This window comes from Symphalangus syndactylus, chromosome 9 (genome assembly GCF_028878055.3).
Source record: "Symphalangus syndactylus isolate Jambi chromosome 9, NHGRI_mSymSyn1-v2.1_pri, whole genome shotgun sequence".
NCBI classification, from domain to species: Eukaryota; Metazoa; Chordata; class Mammalia; order Primates; family Hylobatidae; genus Symphalangus; species Symphalangus syndactylus.
This window is the reverse complement of record NC_072431.2, coordinates 17,010,487-17,034,171: the sequence shown is the minus strand read 5'-3', so window position 1 is coordinate 17,034,171 and position 23,685 is coordinate 17,010,487. Positions and strand designations below refer to the sequence as shown.

Sequence of the window (23,685 nt, the reverse complement as noted above, 5' to 3'; positions counted from 1 at the left end):
TGCCGTATTGCCCTGGCTGGCCTCAAACTCCTAGGCTCAAGTGATCCACTCACCTCGGCCTCCCAACGTGCTGGTATTACAGGCATGAGCCACCATGCTTTGCCTTAATTTTTAATTTTTAAATTTTTTGTAGAGATGAGGTCTGGCTGTGTTACCCAGGCAGGTCTTGAACTCCTGGCCTCAAGTAATTCTCCTGTCTTAGCCTCCCAGAGTGCTGGTATTAACAGGCATGAGGCACCACACCTGGCCCCAAACCTTTAATTTAATTCTTGACTGTTGCTTTTGTTAAAGTATTAGCAAAACCTAAAATATAGTAGACTTCTATTCTAGTTATTACTCATTTATTGGTCCCTGCAGTACTGATAGAGGTCTAATGTGTTCCACTTAGCTGAATTCTTTTTTTTTTTTTTTTTTTTTTTTTTTAGACGGAGTCTCGCTCTGTCGCCCAGGCTGGAGTGCAATGGTGCGATCTCGACTCCCTGCAAACTCCGCCTCATGGGTTCACGCCATTCTCCTGCCTCAGCCTCCCGAGTAGCTAGGACTACAGGCGCCCACCACCACGCCCAGCTAATTTTTTTTTTTTGTATTTTTAGTAGAGACAGGTTTCACCGTGTTAGCCAGTATGGTCTTGATCTCCTGACCTTGTGATCCGCCTGCCTTGGCCTCCCGAAGTGCTGGGATTACAGGCGTGAGCCATCGTGCCCAGCCAGCTGAATTCTTAAAGCCTATGTTCCCAAACTTTTTTTCATAATGCCCTTAGTGTCTTAATATTTTTATGCTGCTTCTGAGCTATTGTTCTCTCTTGTTCCATACTGATTTTTGCATGCTACTTGCTTTTTATCCCAGTAAGTGCAGTAAATCCAGGTTTGTAAAGATATGAAGTCATTGAATACAATATAGTGAGATCTAATGATCGAACAGTGAACCTTCTTGAACTAGTAGTTCACATAGTGTTCATCAGATGTCATTGCTTCTCTTGAAAATTTAAAATATTTAATCCCTCTGTGTTTGCTGCAGTGTTAGGGAATGCCTTGACACACAGGTAAAGAACCATAGGTTTGAGGCCACCTTCAAGGAATTACTATTGACTTTGTATGGGTGTGTGGTATAGTTAGACTCTAATTGTGATAATAATAGTCCTCTGTTAGAGGACTATTTATTAATCACAAGTAGGATTCATTCTTGTGTGTATGTGTATCATAAAATGTACATAACGTAAATTTTACCGTCTTAAGTGGATAGTTCATTGGCGTTAAGTAGATTCACAATGTTGTACAAACATTACTGTTAGTAACTTCCAGAACTTTTCATCATCCCAAGCAGAAACTCTGTACCCATTAAGCAGTATCTCCATATTGCCCCTCCCCTGGCTCCTGATAACCTCTATTCTACTTTCTATCTCTATGAATCTGCCTATTCTAGGGACCTCATATAAGTGGAATCATAAAGTATTTGTCCTTTTGTATCATTTTACATTCCTACCAGCAATGCACAAGGGTTCCAGTTCCTCCATGACCTTACCAATGCTTGGTATTTTCAATTTTTTTTTTTTTTTTTTTTTGAGACGAAGTCTTGCTCTGTCACCCAGGCTAGAGTGCAGTGGCATGATCTCGGCTCACTACAACCTCCGCCTCCAGGGTTCAAATGATTCTCCTGTCTCAGCCTCCTGAGTAGCTGGGATTACAGGCGCATGCTGCCACACCTGGCTAATTTTTGTGTTTTTAGTAGAGACAGGGTTTCACTGTGTTGCTTAGGTTGGTCTCGAACTCCTGAGCTCAGGAAATCCACCCACCTCGGCCTCCCAAACTGCTAGGATTACAGGCATGAGCCACCGCGCCTGGCCTCAATTTTTTGATAATAGTCATCTTGCTGGGTATGAGTCGTATCTCATTGTGGTTTTGACATAGATTTCTCGAATAGCTCGTGACGTTGAGCGTCTTTTCATGTGTGTATTAGCCATTTGTATGTCTTCTTTGGAGAAATGTCTAATCAAGCCCCCCCCCACTTTTTTTGTCTGTGGAAGGCTATAGTAGTGGGTTTCTTTCGAGGCTTTTCTAAATTATTATTATTATTATTTTCGAGACCTCTGTCACCCAGCTGGAGTGCATTGGTGAAATCTCAGCTCACTGCAGCCTCTGTCTCCCGAGTTCAAGCGATTCTCCTGCCTCAGCCTCCTAAGTAGCTGGGACTACAGGCATGCCCCACCACGCTTGGCTAATTTTTTGTATTTTTAGTAGAGACGGGGTTTCACTATGTTGGCCAGGCTGGTCTTGAACTCCTGACCTCAGGTGATCCACCTGCCTCAGCCTCCCAAAGTGCGGGGATCACAGGTGTGAGCTACTGTGCCTGGCTTCCAAATTATTTGTGCACACTGTTCCTTGTTGTGTGTGATCAGTGACAGCTGTTTCTTTAGCCCATGTTCAGCTAGTGTGTTTTTATAGAGTTTTCCTTGAATGCCAGGGCCTCTTTCAGTCTTTGCAAATTCCTTTGTGCTGGGACACTCCTTTAGCCCTTAGTTAGGCTTAATCTGATCCAGGGGATCAGCCTGAGGTGAAAGTTTAAGATCTCAGGTCTTTTCTGGGCATGCCTCTTGCCTGGGCATGTGTTGGCTTTCTAAATTCCCCGGTATACTTGGCTGCTTGTCATGTGGTCATGTGTTAATTTCCCAGAATGTCTTGCTCCAGCTTCTCTTTCAGGCCATAGATGGTCTGTCATATGTCTCCCCCAGTCATTTCTTGGCCTGGGTCTCTGTGGATCTGTTGTCACTTTGCAGCCTTTACAAGCAGTACCTGCCACTTTTCCTACCTGAGTTCTGAGCTAGGTGAAACAGAGGAGTGCCTTGTGTCAGTCCTTAAATATCCCCTAGACAGGTCAGCACAGACATGCACAACAATTTGTCTATCAGGTCTACTCTGCTCCCTGTAGTTAGAGGAAGGGAACTGCTTCAAGTACAAGACTCCCACTGCACCAGGTAGGGGATGGGGGAAGAACAAGTGAATAAAGCCATATACTACTGTGCTGTCATTTTGAAGATGCCTTTTTCTTGATTTGGTGTTTTTTTGGTTGCTGTAAAACTTTGACTGTTTTCTATAGCTCCAGCCGTCAAAGTTGGTTCAGACAGTTTCTGCTTTGGTTTTTTAAAAAATTCTCTCTGGGATAACAAGAACATAACATTTTTCTAGTTCACTACTTTGCTAACATCTCCACCCTTTGACTTTTTAAAAAAGTTTTATTGTTGTTGTTTGTAGAGGCTGGATCTTGTGTTGCTCAGGCTGGTCTTGAACTTCTGGCCTTAAATGATCATGCCACCTTGAAGTTTTGATCTTAAGTAGTTAACTTTTGCACCCAACTTGGTGGATGGTTTGTGTCTGGCTAAGACACTGTGCAGGTGCTCAGAGATATGTGATTGCTGTTTAAGGAAAGAGAGAATCTGTGTAGTTGAACTCTTAACCCTTGAGCCAGTTTGGTCTCCATATTCTTGTGGAATGCTTGGTTAAGTACTGCTCACTGACTGTTACGGTTTGTTTGGGTATGTGAACATTTCCCTTTCTTTGTTTTAAGCTTGTTTTTGTTTTTGAAATTTTGAAATTTTTTTCTTCTCTTAGAGACAGAGTCTCAGTCTGTCACCCAGGCTGGAGTACAATAGTGCAATCATAGCTCATTGTAACCTTGAACTCTTGGACTCAAGTGATCCTCCTTCCTTGGTCTCCTAAGCAGCTGAGAGTTACAGGCAAACACTATCTTCTCCCTTCTGTGAAATAATTATTCAATGAATTTTACAAGAATGTAAATGCTGTATATTCTCTTTTTTTTTGCAATATATGTTTTAACTGTTTGTTATAAACGATTGCAAACATACACAAAAGTAGAGAAATAGAATCACAATGCCTATGTATGTATTACCCAAGTTTGACAGTTATCCTTCATGGTTTGTATTGGTTTATCTTGTTTCATATATATCCCGTATTCTACCTGTCCTGTGAATCCTGCTCTTTTTCCCCCATCTCCCATTCTCACCCCAGGATAATACTTATTAGTGATACAAACTTCCCTCAGGAGGCATATAATGTTTGTCTTTTTGTAATAGTTTTAATAGTTATGACAGGATAAATATTCAGTTTTGGTTTCCCTTCATTTTATTTGAATTTGAGAAAAGATTTTCTTAATGAATTAATAATATAAAATGTGAGGTTACTCATACAGCCATTTTGCAAGTAGTACTCATGATTATATTATATAAATCACGACATCATAGAGATGAAACTTTCTTGAAAGAAGTGCTATTCAGGGCTGGGTGCAGTGGCTCACGCCTGTAATCCCAACACTTTGGGAGGCGGAGGCTGGTGATCGCTTGAGCCTAGGAGTTCAAGACCAGTCTGGGCAACATGGTAAAACCCCACTTCTACAAAAAAAAAAAAAAAAACAACAAAACTAGATGGGTGTGGTGGCTCGTACCAGTGGACCAGCTACTCAGGAGGCCAAGGCAGGGGGATTGCTTGAGCATGGGAGCTGGAGGTTGCAGTGAGCCAAGATCACATCACTGCTGTGCAGCCTGGGCAACAGAATGAGACCCAGTCTCAAAAAAAAAGTAATATTCTTTTTTTTTTTTTTAATGAAAAATAAAAAGTCATCAGTGTCTTTTGGAAAGTCTTTAAAAAGTAGCATACATTGCTTAATTTTTTTTTTTTTTTTGAAATGGAGTCTGGCTCTGTTGCCCAGGCTGGAGTGCGGTGGCACTCGGCTCACTGCAAACTCTGCCTCCCAGGTTCATGCCATTCTCCTGCCTCAGCCTCCCGAGCAGCTGGGACTACAGGCGCCCACCACCATGCCCAGCTAATTTTTTGTATTTTGAGTAGAGACGGGGTTTCACCGTGTTAGTCGGGATGGTCTCGATCTCCTGACCTCGTGATCTGCCCGCCTCGACCTCCCAAAGTGCTGGGATTACAGGCGTGAGCCACCGCGCCCGGCCTGCTTAATTTACTTACTACTTGGACAGAAACACTGTGCAACTGTATTAGTATTAATTTTATAGATAATATTTTTAGCTCAGTTGATTTGTCATTTTGAGATAGCTTTTAAAAAATGTGTCTTCAGAAACAAATTTGTAGTTGAACATATATTTCTGGATCCTAAGAAACTATAGTGTGGAAAAAAAAAAGTATAACACTTACATATAATTTATAGTTGAAATTATAATTTTAAGTTGCAGGAAGAATAAAACTAATTGTTTCTTCAAGGAAATTTGTATATATAGTTCAGCTTCTTTTATTTTTTCTTTTCATAATGCATTTTTATCCCATGTTATGGAACATCTGTTTTCGGATCATATTCTTACTACATGCTTTTCATTAATGAAAACATTTAAGAATGACTCAAGAAATTAAATTAGCTTTTGTAATTTCTCAGAAAAATTAATGGAGGAGGCTGTGACATTCTTGATAATGAACAAGAAATTGGAACTATAAGTCTAATTTATTTTACTATCTTTAAAATCTTCACTTCTACTAATTGTATTCTATAACCTGTAAGCTGACTTTAATATTACAGTTTTTAAAAATGAAGTTTGTAGGTCGCATGCAGCACTGTCCTTTGGGATTGATTAGCTACAATGATTTTAGGAAATTACGTAGATAAATATTGTATTTTTTGGTGTTTGTTTGAGACATGTCTTACTCTGTCGCCGAGGCTGGAGTGTAGTGTGCAATTATGGCTCAATTATAAAATTGTCATTACATGTTTAAAACTCAAAGTATAACTTGTTATTAGGATATATTTATTCTTCCGTATATGCCTCTGTTTGTTAAGGTCTTCTTTGCTAGTATTTATTGTTAAACTACAGAAAATATGGAAAATCGCCAAATGGCTTTTGTTCAATTTGAGAAAAATCTGTTAGTAAGCATTATAATATATGACGAATTAAAGACCTAAATGATTATTTTTAACGTTATTTTTGAAAGACATTTTCTGATAGCTATTCTTTTGTTTGATTTCAAGTGGCTGCTTATCACAGTTGTCATTATAGATCAATTTAGCTTACTCTAATACATTTTCACCTTTGATTTGCCAGGAACTTCAGTTGGCTGTATGGAAATGTAAATCTTTGTATGAAGGAGTATATCAGTGCATCAGAACTTGGCACCCACACGGATCTTAAGAAAACAGGCTATTTGTTCCCTGGAGAAACTATTCTATAACCTGAGTTTGTTTTTATATTCTGTTCTGTGCTAGATTAAGTGATTTAGTTTAGTTTTGCTCAGGGCAAAACGTTTCAGGATATTTTAGAAAATCCTGGTATGTGATTACCCTCTGAAAATAATACTAGTTTTACAATTTTGCTTTTTATTAGTAGGCTTTGCAGTGCCATATTCCTTCTCAAAGTGTCATTTGTAGCTGGCACTAAAGACTACTGCAGTATTCAAAATAGTGTATTGTCTTACCCTCCAAATTTTGAAAATGTGGAAGCCATGTATTTGAAGCACCAAGTATTAATTTCATCTTAATTGATGTCCTTTTATGGTTAGTTTTTAGAGAAACTACCAGTAGGTGACACACACACACACATACACACACACACACACACACACACACACACACAGGTTTATTATAAGAATTGACCTATGTGATTGTGGAGGCTAACAAGTCCCAATATCTGCAGTCAGAAAAGAAAGCTGGTGACCCTGGAGAGCCAGTAGTGCAATTCTAGTGCCAGTTTGAAGGCCTGAGATCTAGAAGAGCTGATGGTATATTTCCAGTTTAATGACTAGCGAGCTTGAGCCCCAAAAGAGTGAATATTTCATAGTCTGAAGGCAGGAAAGGACTGATGTCCCAGCCGAAGGCAGTAAGGCAAGAGGAGATCCCTCTTGCTTTCTAGAAGTCAGTCTTTTTGTTCTATTCAGGACCTTGAGTGATTAAATGGCCCACCTACATTAGGGAGGGCAGTCCACTTTACCCAGTACACTGATTCAAATGTTAATCTCATCAGAAACAACCTCACAGACACACCTAGAATAATGCTTGTAAATATCTGGCCAGCCCATGGCCTAGTCAGGTTGACACATAAAATTAGGCTAGGTTCAGTGACTCATGCCTATAATCCCAGCACTTTGGGAGGCCGAGGTGGGAGAATCGCTTGAGTCCAGAAATTTGAGACCAGCCTGGGCAAGATAGTGAGAACTGGTCTCTATTACAGGTGCAGCAGGGTGTGGGGGTGAGGGGGTGGGGGGGGGAGGCGGGCGGAAACCGTTACATTGACCTTCAATGATGGGATGTAATTAGTCTTTTTTCATGGTAATTTTTTGAACACTGAAGCATAAACAAAGGGGAGCTATCTGTGATAGACATAAAATGTAATAATATAAAACAATTTATTTTCATTATAAATTTTTTAAACTTTAGACTCCTGAATTTAGACTCCTAAATTCTGAGACAATTGTAAATAGTCCGTAATTGAACTAAGAAATGTCATTTTTAGAAACATTTGTTTAATTCTCAGAAATTCTTTCTTACATTTTGAACTTCTCTATTCCAAGAAATTCTTGCCATATGTATTAGTTTATTTTGAACTTTTTAGTCTAGTTAATCCAAGCAAACACGCCAGCAAGCAAGCAGTCAATCAATCATAACAAAGTATAATTATAAAAGATTAATTAGGCAATAATAGTTTTTTCAAAGTTTGAAGGGTGTCATGAAGATCACTGTCTTTCTATTCATTTTGGGCCTCTCGGTGGTAATGTAATGGTCCTTCAAGGTTTCCTATTAAATTCCATATTATAAATATTTAATTATTAAATTAGAAGTAATACATGCACCCAATTAAAAAACCGAAGTATACATATAAATATAAAATGAAATATAAATGTTTCTTTCCCTCATTTTCTCTATCTCCCCACCCCAACTCGTAGGCCCTTTCTTCAGACTAACCACTGGTAGTAGTTTCTTATGTATACTTCTGTAAAAAAAAAAATATGCCTATTCAAGCATGTATATATATGTGTGTATAATTTTTCTGTTTTTAATTTATCCATACTTTGTGACTGTATTGTTTTGACCAAGGATATATTTGTATAGGAAGTCTATTTGTCTTATTCACTATTTTATATCTAACTCCTATAATAATGTCTGGCTCATAGTATACACATAGTATATATAGATCTCTTGCATTTGTGGTATAAACCATATAGGTTTTCCATATGGTTGAGCCACATTTTATTTATACCAATTCTCTATTGATGGACATTTATGTTAGTTCTAGTTTCCTGCTAGTCGTGTCCCTGCAGCTGTCCATCCACCTGTCTGTTCATCAAATGTTTACTGAGTCCATATTTTATGCCAGATACTCTTCTAAGGATACAGAGATGGAGGAGAAAATCAAGGGCCCTGTTTACATGTAAGTTGCTGAGATATATCAAAAACAATGAAATAAAATCTAAACAAATCAGTTTCATGAAGGCAGTAGTGCAGGTAATGCAATGAGAAAAGAGTTTCTACTTTAGATGGGATGGCCAGGCAAAACCTTTATTAAGAGATGACTTTTGAGCAAGGCCTGCATAATGAGAAAAATGGCTTAGAGGTCTAGAAGAGAGAATTCTAGGCATAGAGTATAATAGCAAGATAAAAGCTCTGAGGCAAGAATAAGCTTGGTGTGTTCGAAGAACAGAAAGAAGACCAGCATGACTGGAGCATAAGTATTTGTTCTTACAAATAAAAACTGCTTCAATGAATACCTTTGTACATAAAAATATATCTTACATATTTTTGTAGATATTTTTAATAATGGAACTGTGGGGTCAAATAATTTAAATATATGCCTTTTAAATTTGTATAGCTGTGGTACAGGGCCACTATTATCCCTTATCCTTTCTTCCTGAACCTCTTCTTGCTTTTCAGAGCTCTGAGGAACCTGAGTTAATCTGGAGCTTGGTAAGCAGTAGGCACACTGAGTGAAAGAGATTCTTTTAGGGAGAGAACATGTCAGGGGCCATAAATGTTTGAATCTTTTGTATAATAAGATGAAAATCCAATAGTAGGACATGTGCTTATATTATGTTGTGTTGTGTGATAAAATATTTGGCTCTCTGACATAGCGTGCTTTCTTTTTTTATGGAACTATTTTAATGCAGAAATTATCAACATTTCTCAAGCTAGAAAATACAACATTCAGAGTTTTTCTAAAATTACAGTTGGATAAAATGAAGTATTGTAAATGATCTCTAGTTTGATACTTGGATTCAATTTACACAAATTTGTGATTAAGCTAAGAAATTATGAAAAATATGGCATAAACCAAAGTCAGCTGAAAACGTTTGCTAAAGTGTGGCTTTTGTGGAGGAAGGTAGGAAGAGCATCTCCTATTTAAAATGTTTTTTAAAATCCTGGATACTGTTACATTGGGGAATGAAATCCCATTTTTAAATGCTTCTCTGTCAAAAAGGCATTATTTAATTTTAAAGGGTAAATGTCAGAATTACAATTTTTTAGGCAGATTAGAAATTTCAGACTGGTCAAAGAACAAATTTTGTTTCATAAAGTGTTTTAATGCTGAGTAAATAGGAGAGTCAAGTCACATTTGAGAGCGTAGGGATGTTTGTTTAAATTTTTTCAACCTACTTTTTTTTGATGAGTGCATGTAGGAAACTTTATCAGATATATTGAGATTCCTGTGTACCTAGAGAGAGAGAAGGGTGTGCAGTTTGCTTAATTATTATTTATTTTTCTTTTCTTCCATATAAGACTCACTTCCTTTTTTTTTTTTTTTTTGTGAGACAGGGTCTCACTCTGTCACCAGGCTGGAGTGCAGTGGCACAATCTTGACTCACTGCAGTCTCCACTTCTTGGGTTCAAGCAGTTCTCCTGCCTCAGCCTCTCGAGTAGCTGGGACTACAGGCGCACACCACCAAGCCAGGCTAATTCTTTTTTATTTTTAGTAGAGACGGGGTTTCACCATGTTGGCCAGGATGGTCTTGATCTCCTGACCTCGTGATCCACCAGCCTCGGCCTCCCAAAGTGCTGGGATTACAGGCGTGAGCCACCATGCCCCGCCACTTCCTTTTTTATATACTGAAAATTTTTCAGAATTAAAAATAGGTTGGAGGAATGAGGCTGGGAATTTATTATGGAGAATATTTTAATTTAACAGCTGCTCATATATCTTCTGTTGGTTATAGTAGAGTTTTTTTTTAAAACAGGTAATTTTTTTCATCACAACTTATAAACAGATTTTAGTTGGAAATTGATTTTAGTTTGCTTCTTGAACCTGTTGTAGATTAGTAATAATGTAATCTTTATATGTTTTGTCTTTAATGTAATGTTAGCATTTGGATTAAGAAACCCAATTTATCTGATTGTCTACTGTAAAATCATCCCACTAGTTTTAATGTGAATATATAATTTTTGACTGAAAACAAATTCTTGATATCAAATCTTTAAGGTAAGGACAGAAATTAGTATTTTATTAGTCTTAGTCCTTTGTCCTAAAAAAGATAGACGTATAAATACGTTGCATGTTTACAGAAATCTCCTATTATATGTAGATATGTTTTAATTGTTTGAAACATTAAAATACCTAATTTTTGCTGAAGAATATGCAAATGTGCCACTAAATCTGTTTTTTAAGATTTTTCCAGTTTAATGTCTGAATCCAAATTCATAAAGAGTTGGAAAAATGAGATGTCTGAGCTATAGGATTCACAGGGATTTCATATGAAGCCTATTTAATCAGGATAACACTGTTATTAATATTCATAATGTCAGCTGGAACACAAATGACAGACTATGGGGCCTAAAAATTTTACTTGGTGAATTTATTAAAAGTAGCTTAAAAAATTAATGAAATTTAAGTAAAGTTGGTGAATATGAAAATCTTGTGTTAGCAGAAAAAAAAATCTCTATTAGAACTTTCCTTTAAGACCATTTTGCATTGATGTCTTTTGACAGATTTCATTGGTACTTAAAGAAGAAAGATGCATGAATGGTCATTTAAGAGGATTTAAACACATTGGCACATTAATTTTTACATGAATAATAAGTACTTTCCAAAAGCAATTAACTTACAGTGTACAAGATATGAATTGAAAAATAAGACTGTGACATCAAGGGCAAAGCAAATGTGCTGTACATTTTAAACTTAGTGACAGGACTTTTTAATATTTTGATCTATTTTATTTTTATGGTTTGTGCTTGTTATGACTTAGAATGTGGTTATTTTAATGCATTTAAAAGCAAATTTAAAGGACATTAATTTATTGCTCTCTCCATCTCCAAAAATATTGGTGTAGTGTTAAGCATTATCTTCTGCCAAGGACCATTTGCACTTTTTGAAGAAGTAAACGTTTATTGTGCTAATTGCAATATTTTGTCAGAGAACATGTTCAAATTACAGAAAGGCAATGGGATGATACTGTTTGGGTTTAAGGCTACTAATACATATTTTTAACACAGGCTTATTGGTTATAGCATAACTTAAGAGTATAATAAATAAACTTCTGAAAGTTTAGTGTGAAAAGTTAAGGACCACTTGAGTAATTAGTATATAAGTACATTTGTCCTGAATTTTAGCCTAAGAAGGTAAAATGTTGGGAATGACCTAAAACAGGATGCATTTTTGTGTAGTACTTGTTACTCTTTACATTTTGAAATATGCCTATAATGACAGTTATAATAGTAGTCAGGTTTTTGTTTTGATTCTTGAAGTTTATTAAAAAATAATTTATATCGTTATTTAAAGTCATAACAATATTGAATATTTTGTTTTACATTTTCCATGCGTATTTTACTACATATAAAAGCATAGTTTAGTTATTATCCATAACAGTCAAGTTACGCTTTGCCATTAAGAGAACAGAGGTGTTGACTGGCAGTCTCGCTGGGTACTGGAAGTTTCACTTGCAGTCTGTCATAAGCATTATTTGATTTCATTAAAAGTGTAGAAATCACCTATATAAAATAGATGTAGTTTGGGACTCAGAGCTTTATTGGACAAATCATTAATTATCTCAGTGTCCATAAATTATCATAATATAGGTATTAATTTAGATTTTTGTTATAAGTCAGGGAATCAAATTAATAATATTGGTTATTTTGTCTAGAGGCTTTCTAAAAGTTGGGTTTTGTGGAAGTTTTTTGTTTGGCTCTGAGTTATTCCCTTAAATGCCCAGGAGAGGGCAGCATTTTACTACATCAGTCTTATAAAAGAATTTGCCCTGCTTAGACTGTCAACGTTTCTTGTAATTACTCCCAGTATATTTGTTGCTTGCTTATGAATTAACTTGCATTTATGGAACTAAATCATTCCAATCATTTAATTACACCTGAGGAGCTGAACTATAATTGCTTGCTTCCAACTAGGATCTGATATGGCTTGAGCAGTATTAATTTGGTGTTTACTTTTCTGAGTGCTAAAAGCATTAAAATGATTGTGCAATGGGATTACATTTTACTAATTGCTGGCATTCATTAGCTGGGTAAATGATGAGGAAGAGTGACTGTATACTGCAGAGGGATAAAATTATGGTTTTAAATAGTATATTACTAAGCACATTAAGGCCTGTAAGACATGTTTTAAAATACTCCAGAGGTTATTAAAGACTGTATTTTCTACATGTCTTGGTATATGAATCTCTTATTAAAATACTGCAATTATTATTAACCTTTTTGGGCAATATGTAGGGAAATGGCTTCATTGACTGGAACATATTTCTTTGATATTAATAACTTCCTATATTTTCAGCTAATCCAAAAGTAAATGAGAAACTTAGAAAAAGATTGCCAACTCCAAATCAACATATTTAGAGAAAATTGGAAAAGGAGAAGCCTACTACAGCTTTATTTGAGGACTTTTTAAAGAACGCAGGGTTCTATCTGTGAGGTAAATCTAATTTTATTCTCCTTAAAAGCATAAAAAAAAAACTTGCGTAGTGTTTTATCATGTTTACTACAAAAACAAATAAGAGAGAGGAGTATCAGTAATTCCACAAGTTAGTGGTGGTCTTTATGTTTTTTAGAATTAGAGTAATATTCTTAAATTACTTTTATAAGTAAAATTTATAAAAGTAATCTGTATGAATATATACACAGTAAATTCAAATCAGTAAATTTGAAATTTTTGGTATAAAATTTATGGCAAATAAAGTAAAAATGTATTTTTCTTAAATGTTTAAAATTGTAGTTGAAGAAGATTTCAGTTAAATAAATTAAATGTTTCTCTACCCAAATCAGCATGAATGTCTAAAAACTTAACCTGAACTGTATATACTAAAATACAAGTGTGAAGAAAAGAACCTTTTTCTGAGAAAAAGATTTAATTTCGCCTGTTGAAATTCTCAGTTAATTGTCCCATTGTAAATGTTTTAGAAAACCATTTATCCTGTAAATTCTCTGTTAAACAGAGGTAAGATTTAGGTGTGTTCTGATATATTGTTTTCAGTTTATTTATCTAGAGTTGGCTTTATTTTAGCTGCAAATCTTGGAGCAAAAACCAGAGACATTGCCAGAGCAAACAAGAACAGAAATACAAATGGAGAACTGGTCAAAAGGTAAGGACTTTTAAGGTATTAATACCAAGCCCCAGGTGTTGTTCAAGGCACTGAGTGAAGTGTGTTTGTTCTAACCAATATATTAGACAGAGGTAGACAAGTGTGCGCACACACACACACACACACACAAAACATATACACAGAGACCCAGGGATTATGAAAGAGATACAAAGAAAGACACACAGAGAAAAGAGACATACACACAGAGAGAAAGGGACACACAAATGCACACAGAGAAAGAGACACAGAAAAGACATTGAGAGAAGGAGAAAAAAAAAGACACACCGGGAAAGAGAAACACACCTACATACAAAGAGACAGAGGAGACTGAGAGAATGACTGTGACAGAGATGTACAGAGCCACATTCAGAGAAAGAAGACACACAGAGAAGGAGATCCTCAGAGAAAGAGACACAGGAAGGAAGATACTTGAAGAGGGAAACACGTAGAGGCACTGACACACACCTGGAGGCACACAGAAAGAGAAGCATACACAGAGACTCACAGAGAAAGAGAGACACCACAATAAGAGACTTGGTGAGAAAGAGACAGATGTATAGTGAGGGAAAGAGAAAAAAAGAGACACATTGAGAGTGATAGAGACACAGGCATGCGGACAGATACAGAGAAAGAGATGTACATACACACAAGGGACACATATAGTGAAAGAGACAGGATACGTCTCTTTCAGACATATAGCGAAAGAGACAAGATATAGATATCTATCTATCTATCTATATATATATATCCCCTCACAAAGAGAAATGCCAGAGTGAAAAAGAAAAATCCACCAGAGAAACAGACACACATAAAGTAAAGAGAGAGAGTAGAGAGAATGAGAGACAGACATGTATATATGCAGACAGAGGAGAAAGACATAGATCAGAAGATACATACACTGAAAAATAGATTATGACACATATATGAGACAGAGAAGAAGATACCCACAGGTATGCACATGTGGAGGAACACAGCCTGAGAGGCAGAGAACAGTCAGAGACAGATAGAATTTGAAAGACTGTCTGAAGACAGAGACAGACTGAGATTTGGCCTGAAAAACAAATGGAAGGATGGATGGATGGATGAATGGGTGGATGGGTGGATGAATGGGTGGATGGGTAGATGGATGGACAGACAGACAGACAGATAACAGCAGCAGACATAAGGGAGGGGGCAAGAGATATTTAAGATCTATTACAGTAAAATGTTGAAAATTTGGAATCCTTGGGAAATGATTCTTTCTGAATGTGATATTACATATATTTGAAAACTTAAACCTTTATGTACATCTTTTAAAATTTCCTCTTGTATTATAATTTAAAAAATAGGATTCTTATTAAAACACTGTGTGCATCTCTTCCTTTTTTGGTTCCCCTTCCCCCAACAGGGCTCCTGTTCAGCATAGTCCAGCCACATTTTTATCCTTTTTTGAAGGTTAAAGTCCATTTTTGAGGACCGTTCTATAATCATTGTACTGAATAAGTTAACAATTATACATTCTTTTGAATTATAGAAAGATCTGAGTGCCTTTTTCTGATTTCTGGATTTTTTTTTTGATTTTTATACTGTTAACAAATTTTCTTGCTGTTTGCACCCACCATTAGTAATTTCTCTTTTTATTTGTCACTCTGGGCTGCTTATTATGAGTTTAGAATCCAGATAGCTGATTTAATTCTATATAAAACAATCATATATAATATCTGGGTAAGATAGTTAAAGGTTTTTTGTGCAAAGTTAATAGTGCATGTATTTGACAATTTTGGTGTGCTCTCTATATTCAAGTTGTGGATAAGAATGTATTGGTATGAAGTTAGGAGCTAATTTGTTATAGCTATGTTTATTCATTTATTCGAGTAAGTAAGCAGATACTCTTCTTTTAAAGAGCTCAAAAGCATTTTACTCAATTTATGTTAAAAAATAACAAAAAGGAAGCAAATAATGATGTATCTGTTGTGTTTCTCATTTACACATCATATTGCTGTAAGAGTTATATTCAAATTAGAGACCAAATGATCTTTAAGGAGTCAAAGGAGTTATTTTTAATATATCTAAAGAGATAGAGACTGTAGAGGAAGTACTACTGATAAATGACGAGTAATCAGGAAGGATGTCAAGGAAGGAGCTGATGAAGCTCTGGGATACTTATGAAAAGGAAAGTTTTATGGTTGAAGATACAGATGCATAGACAGTTTACAGTAGGCACAGTAAACTATACAGATGCATAGACAGTTTACAGCAGACATGACTGATACAGCATTAAGAAAATCTACATTTTTACAGGCATCTTTTTGACACTGGAAAGAGGAAGAAGACATTCCTTTTTATAAGGATCCGTTATTAAACATTATTAGGAAAAAGGTCAGATGCAGTGGCTTATGCCTGTAATCCCAGCACTTTGAGAGACCAAGGCAGGTGGGTCACTTGAGGTCAGGAGTTCGAGACCAGCCTGACCAACATGGGGAAATCCTGTCTCTACTAAAAATACACAAATTAGCTGGGTGTTGTGGCACGCACCTGTAATCCCAGCTTCTCTGGAGTCTGAGGCAGGAGAATCACTTGAACCCCAGTGGCGGAGGTTGTAGTGAGCAGAGATCATGCCATCACACTCCAGCCTGGGCAACAGAGGGAGACTGACTCAATAAATTAAATAATATTAGGAAATAAAATTAAACATAAATATTTTAACTTTTGAGTCTTGTGATAACAGATAGGTTTAAACAGTAAAATCTCACATCGTCATCTCCCTGATGGCAGGGTTCATGGGATTTATCTTAAATCACAAATTGCTTCAAAGCTCTATCTTACATAAATGTTCCTAGTTGGTTCCTTTGAATAGTTATATTATTTAGTATAATTTTACTAATTTTAAAAGAAATTAAGTTAATGAAAACTTGTATTACACAGATATGCCTTTATTTCATCTTACAAATTTCATTTTAAAGAGTGCTGAAGTGACCATTTTTTTCCTAGCTTTACTGTAGAAACACTTCTGAAATATTTTAACTCAAAGAGTTGGTAAGATTGATAATGTAACATATATAACCATTTATGTTTTTCTTTGTTTTTGTCATTGTAGACATTTTGGAAAATGGAAAGCTGAGGTTGGTAGATGGGCTGGGTGATGACATCTACAAAATAAACCCAAGTTTTTTTTTTATATGTATATTTTTTAAAGACAGTCTCACTCTGTCATCCTTGCTGCAGTGCAGTGGTATGATCATGGCCCACTACAACCATGAATTACTGGGCTCAAGCAGTCCTCCTTCCTCAGCCTCCTGAGTAGCTTGGACTACAGGCATGAGTCACTGCATCTGGCTAATTTTTTTTTTTTAAATGGTTTGTAGGGGTGGGGGGTCTCACTGTGTTGTCCAGGCTGGTCCCAAACTCCTAGCCTTGAGCAATTCTCCTGCCTCAGACTCCCAAAGCCCTGGGATGACAGGCGAAAACAACTGTATCTAGCCCCCGAGTTTCTTTAAGGAGTTAAAAAAACAGTCCTGAATGAATGTAGTTTGTAAGTTGATAAAAACAATGTGTGTGTGAATAAACATATATTGCCAGCAAAAAAAGTGTTACCATCTTCAGGCCTTTTAAGGGGTAAGTGATGTTTTGCCTTTTTGGAAAACTTCTATTTAAGGGTTATCTTTTGAAAAAAAAAAGAAAAAAATGAAATGTCATAATCAAAGGAGTTTATACCCTCTGAAATAATGAGTTGTTATTGTTGTTTAGCCCTTTTTTGTACTTACTTATATACATAACTGTAAGAAAAAAGACATAGAGATCATAAATCTTATATGAATAATTATTTGGAATACTGTTACAAATTCCTGATCATTTCTTAAATTAATGTTGTTGATTTTTATTAGCAGATACATGGTTTAGTGGTTTTATAGCATACTACAATTCTTTGCAAATAGTTTACATATTATTTACAGGTAAATATGTCTGCCCTAAGTATACATACTTGTAATTATGTAGGTAAAAATGAGATCTGGATACCAGTTAAATTTAGAAAATTGTGAAACTTATTTAAATTTAGAACCTTTAGGGGTCAGTGTTCCCTAAGAAAGGTTACAAAAGATTACTGTGCCTACCAAAATTAAATATTAAATCTGCTATATTGTAAATATATATATATGTTTTACCAATTTAAGGTAAGAAATGATGAGAATTATACCTTGAAGAAGCTTTTGACCAAAACCTTTCAATTTAATGAGTTTGTTCAATATTGTTTTTAGGTTTATTATTTGGGGGGATCATCATATGTAATATATATTTTACACACAAGTAATTATTTTTATTTATGTATTATCTAAATTTAGATATAGATTACATATTTTTAATTTATCTTTAAGCTTAAAACATCATCATGATTCTAAATCCGGAATCATTGTACTTATTTGAAATAGGGTGAAAAAGCACTTATAGAACGGCTGTGTAAATAGAATTCTTACATTTTTCAGTTTATTGGAGGCTAGTAAATATTTAAAATTTTTTTATCCTACTGAATTTAAGTAAAAAACAGTTGTCTTCTTCCTTATTTTAGAATTGGACTGGCAAGTATCGTTTGGATCCATGATTCTTACGGTTTTTCTATAAAACACAGTAACACAAATTTTTTTTAAATAAACGAAACTTGACGAAAGGTAACTTGCAAGTGGTTTGGTACTTTCTTGTTGGGTCAGAATAATGTTTATTTGTCCTTGGCATTTTAAACCTATGTGCCACCTTCAACCTCTTGTATTATTGATTCATTTATCTTTCTCTCTGTTCACAAAGTACATATTCTGTTTTACCTTTTGTCTGTCTGCAATTCTGTAATTGAATTATAACTAAAACTATTCCATGATTTGCAGACAATCTGTAAGTATAGACACTGAAGAACCACTGTAGGAAAACATCATTGATGCTTTTAAATGTTGTTGATCATTATGACTAAAATATGATTGTAGAATCTCATATCACTTTTATAAACTATTTTATGTTTAAGATGGAGAAGAAGGAAATGACAAATTGCTTAGAATGGACATTCATTGCTACCAGCAAGATAAGCTGTAGAAAAAAAGCTGTTTCCTAGACATTATGATTATATACTCCTTGAAGTTAAAGGTTTTGAAAATGTCTAGATAACTAATCATTCTGTATTAAATTACAGGACTTAAATTTTAATAATTGGCTTTCTAGTAAGTAATGGTATATTTTTCATGAAGAAGAACTATAGTTTGTGATTTTAGCTTATTGCCTATATTTTAAAGCAGAAAGAAGACTGTGTTGGAAAACCAATACATTTAATAATGTCAGTAAAATGTTATGGTGGAAAGAACACAGGTTTGGAGCTAAACATAAGTTTCAATTTTTAAATCTTTCACTTACTACCTACTTGGATTTGCGAACAAGTTTCATAAATCTTTGTAAGCTTGAGTTTTCTTTTATATGAAATAGAGAGATAATCTATTTAAGACCATTGTGAAGATTAGGAATGCTATATGTAAAGTCCTTAGTACAATGCCTGAAACAGGAAATGAATTTATTTAATCTGTATTTCACATACCAGAGTAATTCTTTCCAGCAGTGTGATGGTGGTAGGTTACAGATGCTAAAATAAATAAATAAATAAAATAAAATTAAAACACAGGTGGTTGACAAATTTAGAGGACTTTTAAGTAAATCGTGGTGATTGTCTTTCTTATTCCTTCTAGCTATGGAAGGTACATTCTACTGAGTTTCAAAAGTATTATGAATCCTTAATAACAGTGTTTGAAATGATTGTAATAGTATTTTAAGAAGTCTGTTTTCTTCTAATACAATGTTCAGAATATCACTGAAACTTTAATTTTCAAAATGGTATGCTTATAGTTAGTATATTTGATAGACTATAATATATAATTAATAATATTCATTTAGGATAAAATCTATTTTTGTCTGTATTGAAATTCCAGTTGCGATAAAAATCCCCAGATTAGTGGCATCACAGAGTATTTTTATGTGCCTTTTCCTTTTGGCAAGTGTGGATTTACGATTGCATTTAAAAAATTTTCCATGTGCCATTGGGAGTTAAAAGAACATGTCTGAGATCTGATTAAATTTACTACTTATCTCCATAGGACCTAGCTTAATAGAGTGCTAGTAGCTTCTCACACATGACCATCTAGAATATTTGAGAGAGTGGTTTTAGGAATACTGGCAGCTGGCCAGCAAGGATTGATTCATTTCCTGAGGAGATGCTGAGGCTACTCTTAGAAGAATGATTGAGGTTATAGTCTTTTATTTTAAAAAATTTCCTTTAATATAAATAAGTTTATTAAATACGATTCTGGAATTCTTTGTTTTTTAAGCTTGATATGAATGATTCTGTTAATACTCTTGGACTGAGTAGAAAAACGGAATGAAAAAACAAAAAATGTTTACAAGGCAACTTAGTTTTCTAACTGGTTATGACATTTGTTGTGAACCCTTTTAAGATTCATAATTTCTAATATGAATAGTTCATGTTGGTGAGTTTATGCCACAAATTATTTTTTAAATTATGTTTTGGCAGTTTAAAAAATAGAGTTTATCTTTCAGAACAGTTTTAGATTTACAGTAAAATAGAGTTGAAAGTACAGAGTGTTCCCATACATCCCCTACCCCCACAAACACCCAACCTCCCTCTCTGCCAATTCTCTACCACAGTTGTACATTTGTTACAACCAGTGAACTAATTCATAAATTCTTAATAGGGGAAAAGTTTGTGAGCTAATAGGATTTCTTCTTTCTCTTTATTTCTTTCTCTTTTTTCTGTTTTTACTAATTTATAGTGTTTTAAATCAGTTCATACTGTACTCTTCATGCGGAATTCTTACATCTTTGGTCCCTCCATTTTATAGAAATGATCGTTTCTAGGAAGAATGAGCATGAAAAATGGTAAATTTCCCTTTTAAATAGGATCTTTTCTCCCCGTTTCTATTCCGTTGGTATGATCCTCTTTGTAGAACTTGTGAGTCTATTTCTTTGGGTTAAGGAAATACAAACTCTATTTTTAATATGCAGATTCTTTCAAATTTATTTGTGGTCATGAAAACAAGATTTTTTTCTTTGAAATAGAAAACAATGACTTGATTTTGTCAAAAGATGTTTACTTTGTTTTAAATTCTCCATCCTTAAGATTTTGAACAAATCTTTGCTAAAAATCCTCATTTATTTCTGGTTATGGCCTTTCATGCCAGAACACCTCTTGTAACACATATTTACAACATGCACCTTAATGTAATATTACTGAATCTTTAATTTTCTACACATGAGAATTTCAGCTTGTCATATTTCAGATGACTGTGTGGCCTCCATAGTATGATTAATATAAAGATCTGACTGTCCATTGGCATTTTGTTGATTTAGGAGACCTGGATCAATATACATTGGTATGTAGACTGAATTGAAGGCCCTTTAGAGGGTTGGTCCAGGTTTACCATAGGGTAGGACTGATGTGACTTCCTGGACTTAAAGGTATTTTAAATACATTTTTAAAAAGTTTCTTAAATGATAAAATTATATATTTTAGTGTACATTTACTTACTACTCTTTGGATGTAAATAAATTTGTAGTAGTAGAATAAAAATCTTTTGGAAGAGTTCACCAAATACTCCAACTTTTAGTGTTTTGGTTTTATTCAAATCAAAACAACCTGTCATGTAGGGCGTTATTATCTTTTCAGGAGAATTTCAGATACAGTTTTTCTTTGTGTTCTGCTTATTTTAGGGAATATGAAAAAGCAAATTTAGAGCAAGTCAGGCTTCAAAATTTTGAAATTAAGTAGATTATAGTGTAAATGATTGAATTAAAAATATTCTTGTCTGTAGCTTTTGGATGAAATTGATAATACTTTGCCATATGGTAAAATCGTGTTGAAAAGATGCAAACCAAAAAGTAATTATTTTCAAAAATTGTATTTAAACTTTTATGTTTATTTTCTGACAGATTCTAGTTTTTACATGCAACCATTTAGTATTATAATATTAGGATGCTGATGGGTGAACAATACAAACTGATGGATTTGTATTGATAAAATTATACTTGTGTAGAAGCAATGTTTTTGCTACTCAATATTTAAAAAATTAACAATTAAATGCTCCTTTTAAATACAGTTTTGCTGTCTGTACCAAGATAATTTGATACACTGTAAAACTAACACAGTTAACAATGTTCGTTGATATGAACAGTTTTAGTATAGAAATATAATCACATTCAAGCACAAGATATCATTATTTCTTTTTTTAATTAATGTTCTCCCCACTTCAGAAAATTCAAAATTTTCAGATTAATATTAATCCCTAGCAGATTAGGGTAGGTATGGTTCATTTAGCATTAGTTTTCTTGAACCAACAACAAGTTTTGGAAGAAAGAAATATGATAAGGGAAGACAGAACAAATATGTAGTCCTTAAGATTTCAGGCCTGTGTACAAACCCTGAGATTTGGAATATGGAGTATGGATATTCTGTGTCCTTTCCATGAATTATTATAAAAGTGGAAAGAAGTTATAATTTGAAAGAATTTCTATTTTAAGTAGATCAGATGATTTTTAAATGTTCATCAAAAAACCAAATGTTGCAAAATTTGGAGTCACTGAAGCTATTTTACTCAATTGCTTTTAAGAGTTTAAAGTTAAAAAAAGTAATGATTACAATTCAGCAAATCTATTTCCTTTTGGAAAACTTCATTGCTTATATTTTGTAATCAACCAGTGTAGAGTTAAAGATTAGGACAAGGCTGCATTAGTCCAGGTAAGAAGAAGAATGACAAAAAATTTTTTTCATTAAAAAAGCAGTCTTTGATCTCTTGAGAATGCAGTAGAAACCAGCATCAGAGACTTCCTCTGCATTTTTAATAGGACTTTTGCTTTCCATGATGTTCTATATTGACCCTTTATTATTTTTTTAAAAAAGTCTCTGCCCCTCCCCCAAGTCATTTGAAATGAACACATTACCAAAAAACAAATTTACTTTTCTGAGGCTTTATTTTTTTGTTTCAAGTACTTAATGCTTTTGTGAAAAGTTTAAAATGCTAACTCTAGCAAGGGGCTGATGATGCTGTAGTGTAACTAACAAGGCACTAGTTTAGCAGTTACAGTTGATTAATGAAATAGCAGTCTTACCTTTTCCTTTTATGGTTTTCTTTTTGTGTTTTGGGTTTTTTGGTTTTGTTTTGTGTGTGTGTGTGTGTTTTTGAGAAACAAATGGGGAATTTGAATAAAATATATCATTTGCGTAGAAAGTTATGTAATGATGCCATATAGAGTATAATGATTTCCTAAAACCTTGTATTTAAAGTAACTTGAATTACAATGAGAGATAAACAGAATATTTACCCATCCCTTATGAGCTGCTGCTGATATGTAAATTTATTCTTCTACTTTGCACAAATATACTTTTGAGCTACTGCTTAAACACTTTGAGGTCCTTAGTCAAACAGTTTTAATGATGCCTCCAATATTATGAAAGTGTGACATTTGATGAATGTCTCATATAGTTTTGATATCTGGGCACATGTCAACAAAAAAAAATTGAGCATTGGTTTGTCATGCAACACCTAGATAATTTATAATTTTACTGTTTATATCCATCTTGACATTTTTTATCTGCCAAAGGCAGGTTTCATTTGGAATCTTAATCTGAGATTTATTTGGTGGATCTGGAAATCATAGCTAGGGTTCCCACAGGAAATGGTCCATCTACCAACAGATTAAATGGCAGTCCTGCAGTTGTTAGGGGAGCTCTGCATTTAACACACATGCATACTCATTCAGTCAGCGCTGTGGAGAAAAATTAAAGTAGTAACCCAGGTTTAGGAACAATGTAGCTAAAAAGTCCCATATTTGCTGAATGACAAAGGGTTATATAGCAGCATTTCATTTTATTATTCGTGCTTGAATTTCTTGTTTGCTTTGTTGAGTCTGCTGACGAATACTAATAAATGCCTGCAACAATCCAGACGAGAGATGCCTGGCAACAAAGCTATGCGGTGGACCTCCCTGATCTTCTCCAGTTCACAACCTGACCTTTTGAAAAATTGGCTGGGCTAAGCTGCAGAATTTGGGTGTAATGGTTATTGTTAACTCCAGCTTTAGGATTTATTAATTTGTGTGATCAAGACTTACCTATACTTCAAAGTTTCAAAAGACCAAA

The 23,685-nt window shown here is 34.6% G+C and overlaps 1 protein-coding gene across 7 annotated transcripts in view; it reads left to right on the top strand.

Moving 5' to 3' along the window:
• Nucleotides 1-23,685, top strand: part of MIPOL1 (mirror-image polydactyly 1) — a 381,774-nt gene that overhangs the window by 43,564 nt on the left and 314,525 nt on the right. For all 7 annotated transcript variants that reach the window (XM_055291493.1, XM_055291496.1, XM_055291492.1 and 4 more), the window contains exons 2-3: nucleotides 12,725-12,862; nucleotides 13,451-13,529. In XM_055291493.1, coding sequence (XP_055147468.1) covers nucleotides 13,511-13,529 — 19 coding nt within the window. In that variant the 5' untranslated portion in view covers nucleotides 12,725-12,862; nucleotides 13,451-13,510. The remainder of the gene's footprint in view (nucleotides 1-12,724; nucleotides 12,863-13,450; nucleotides 13,530-23,685) is intronic.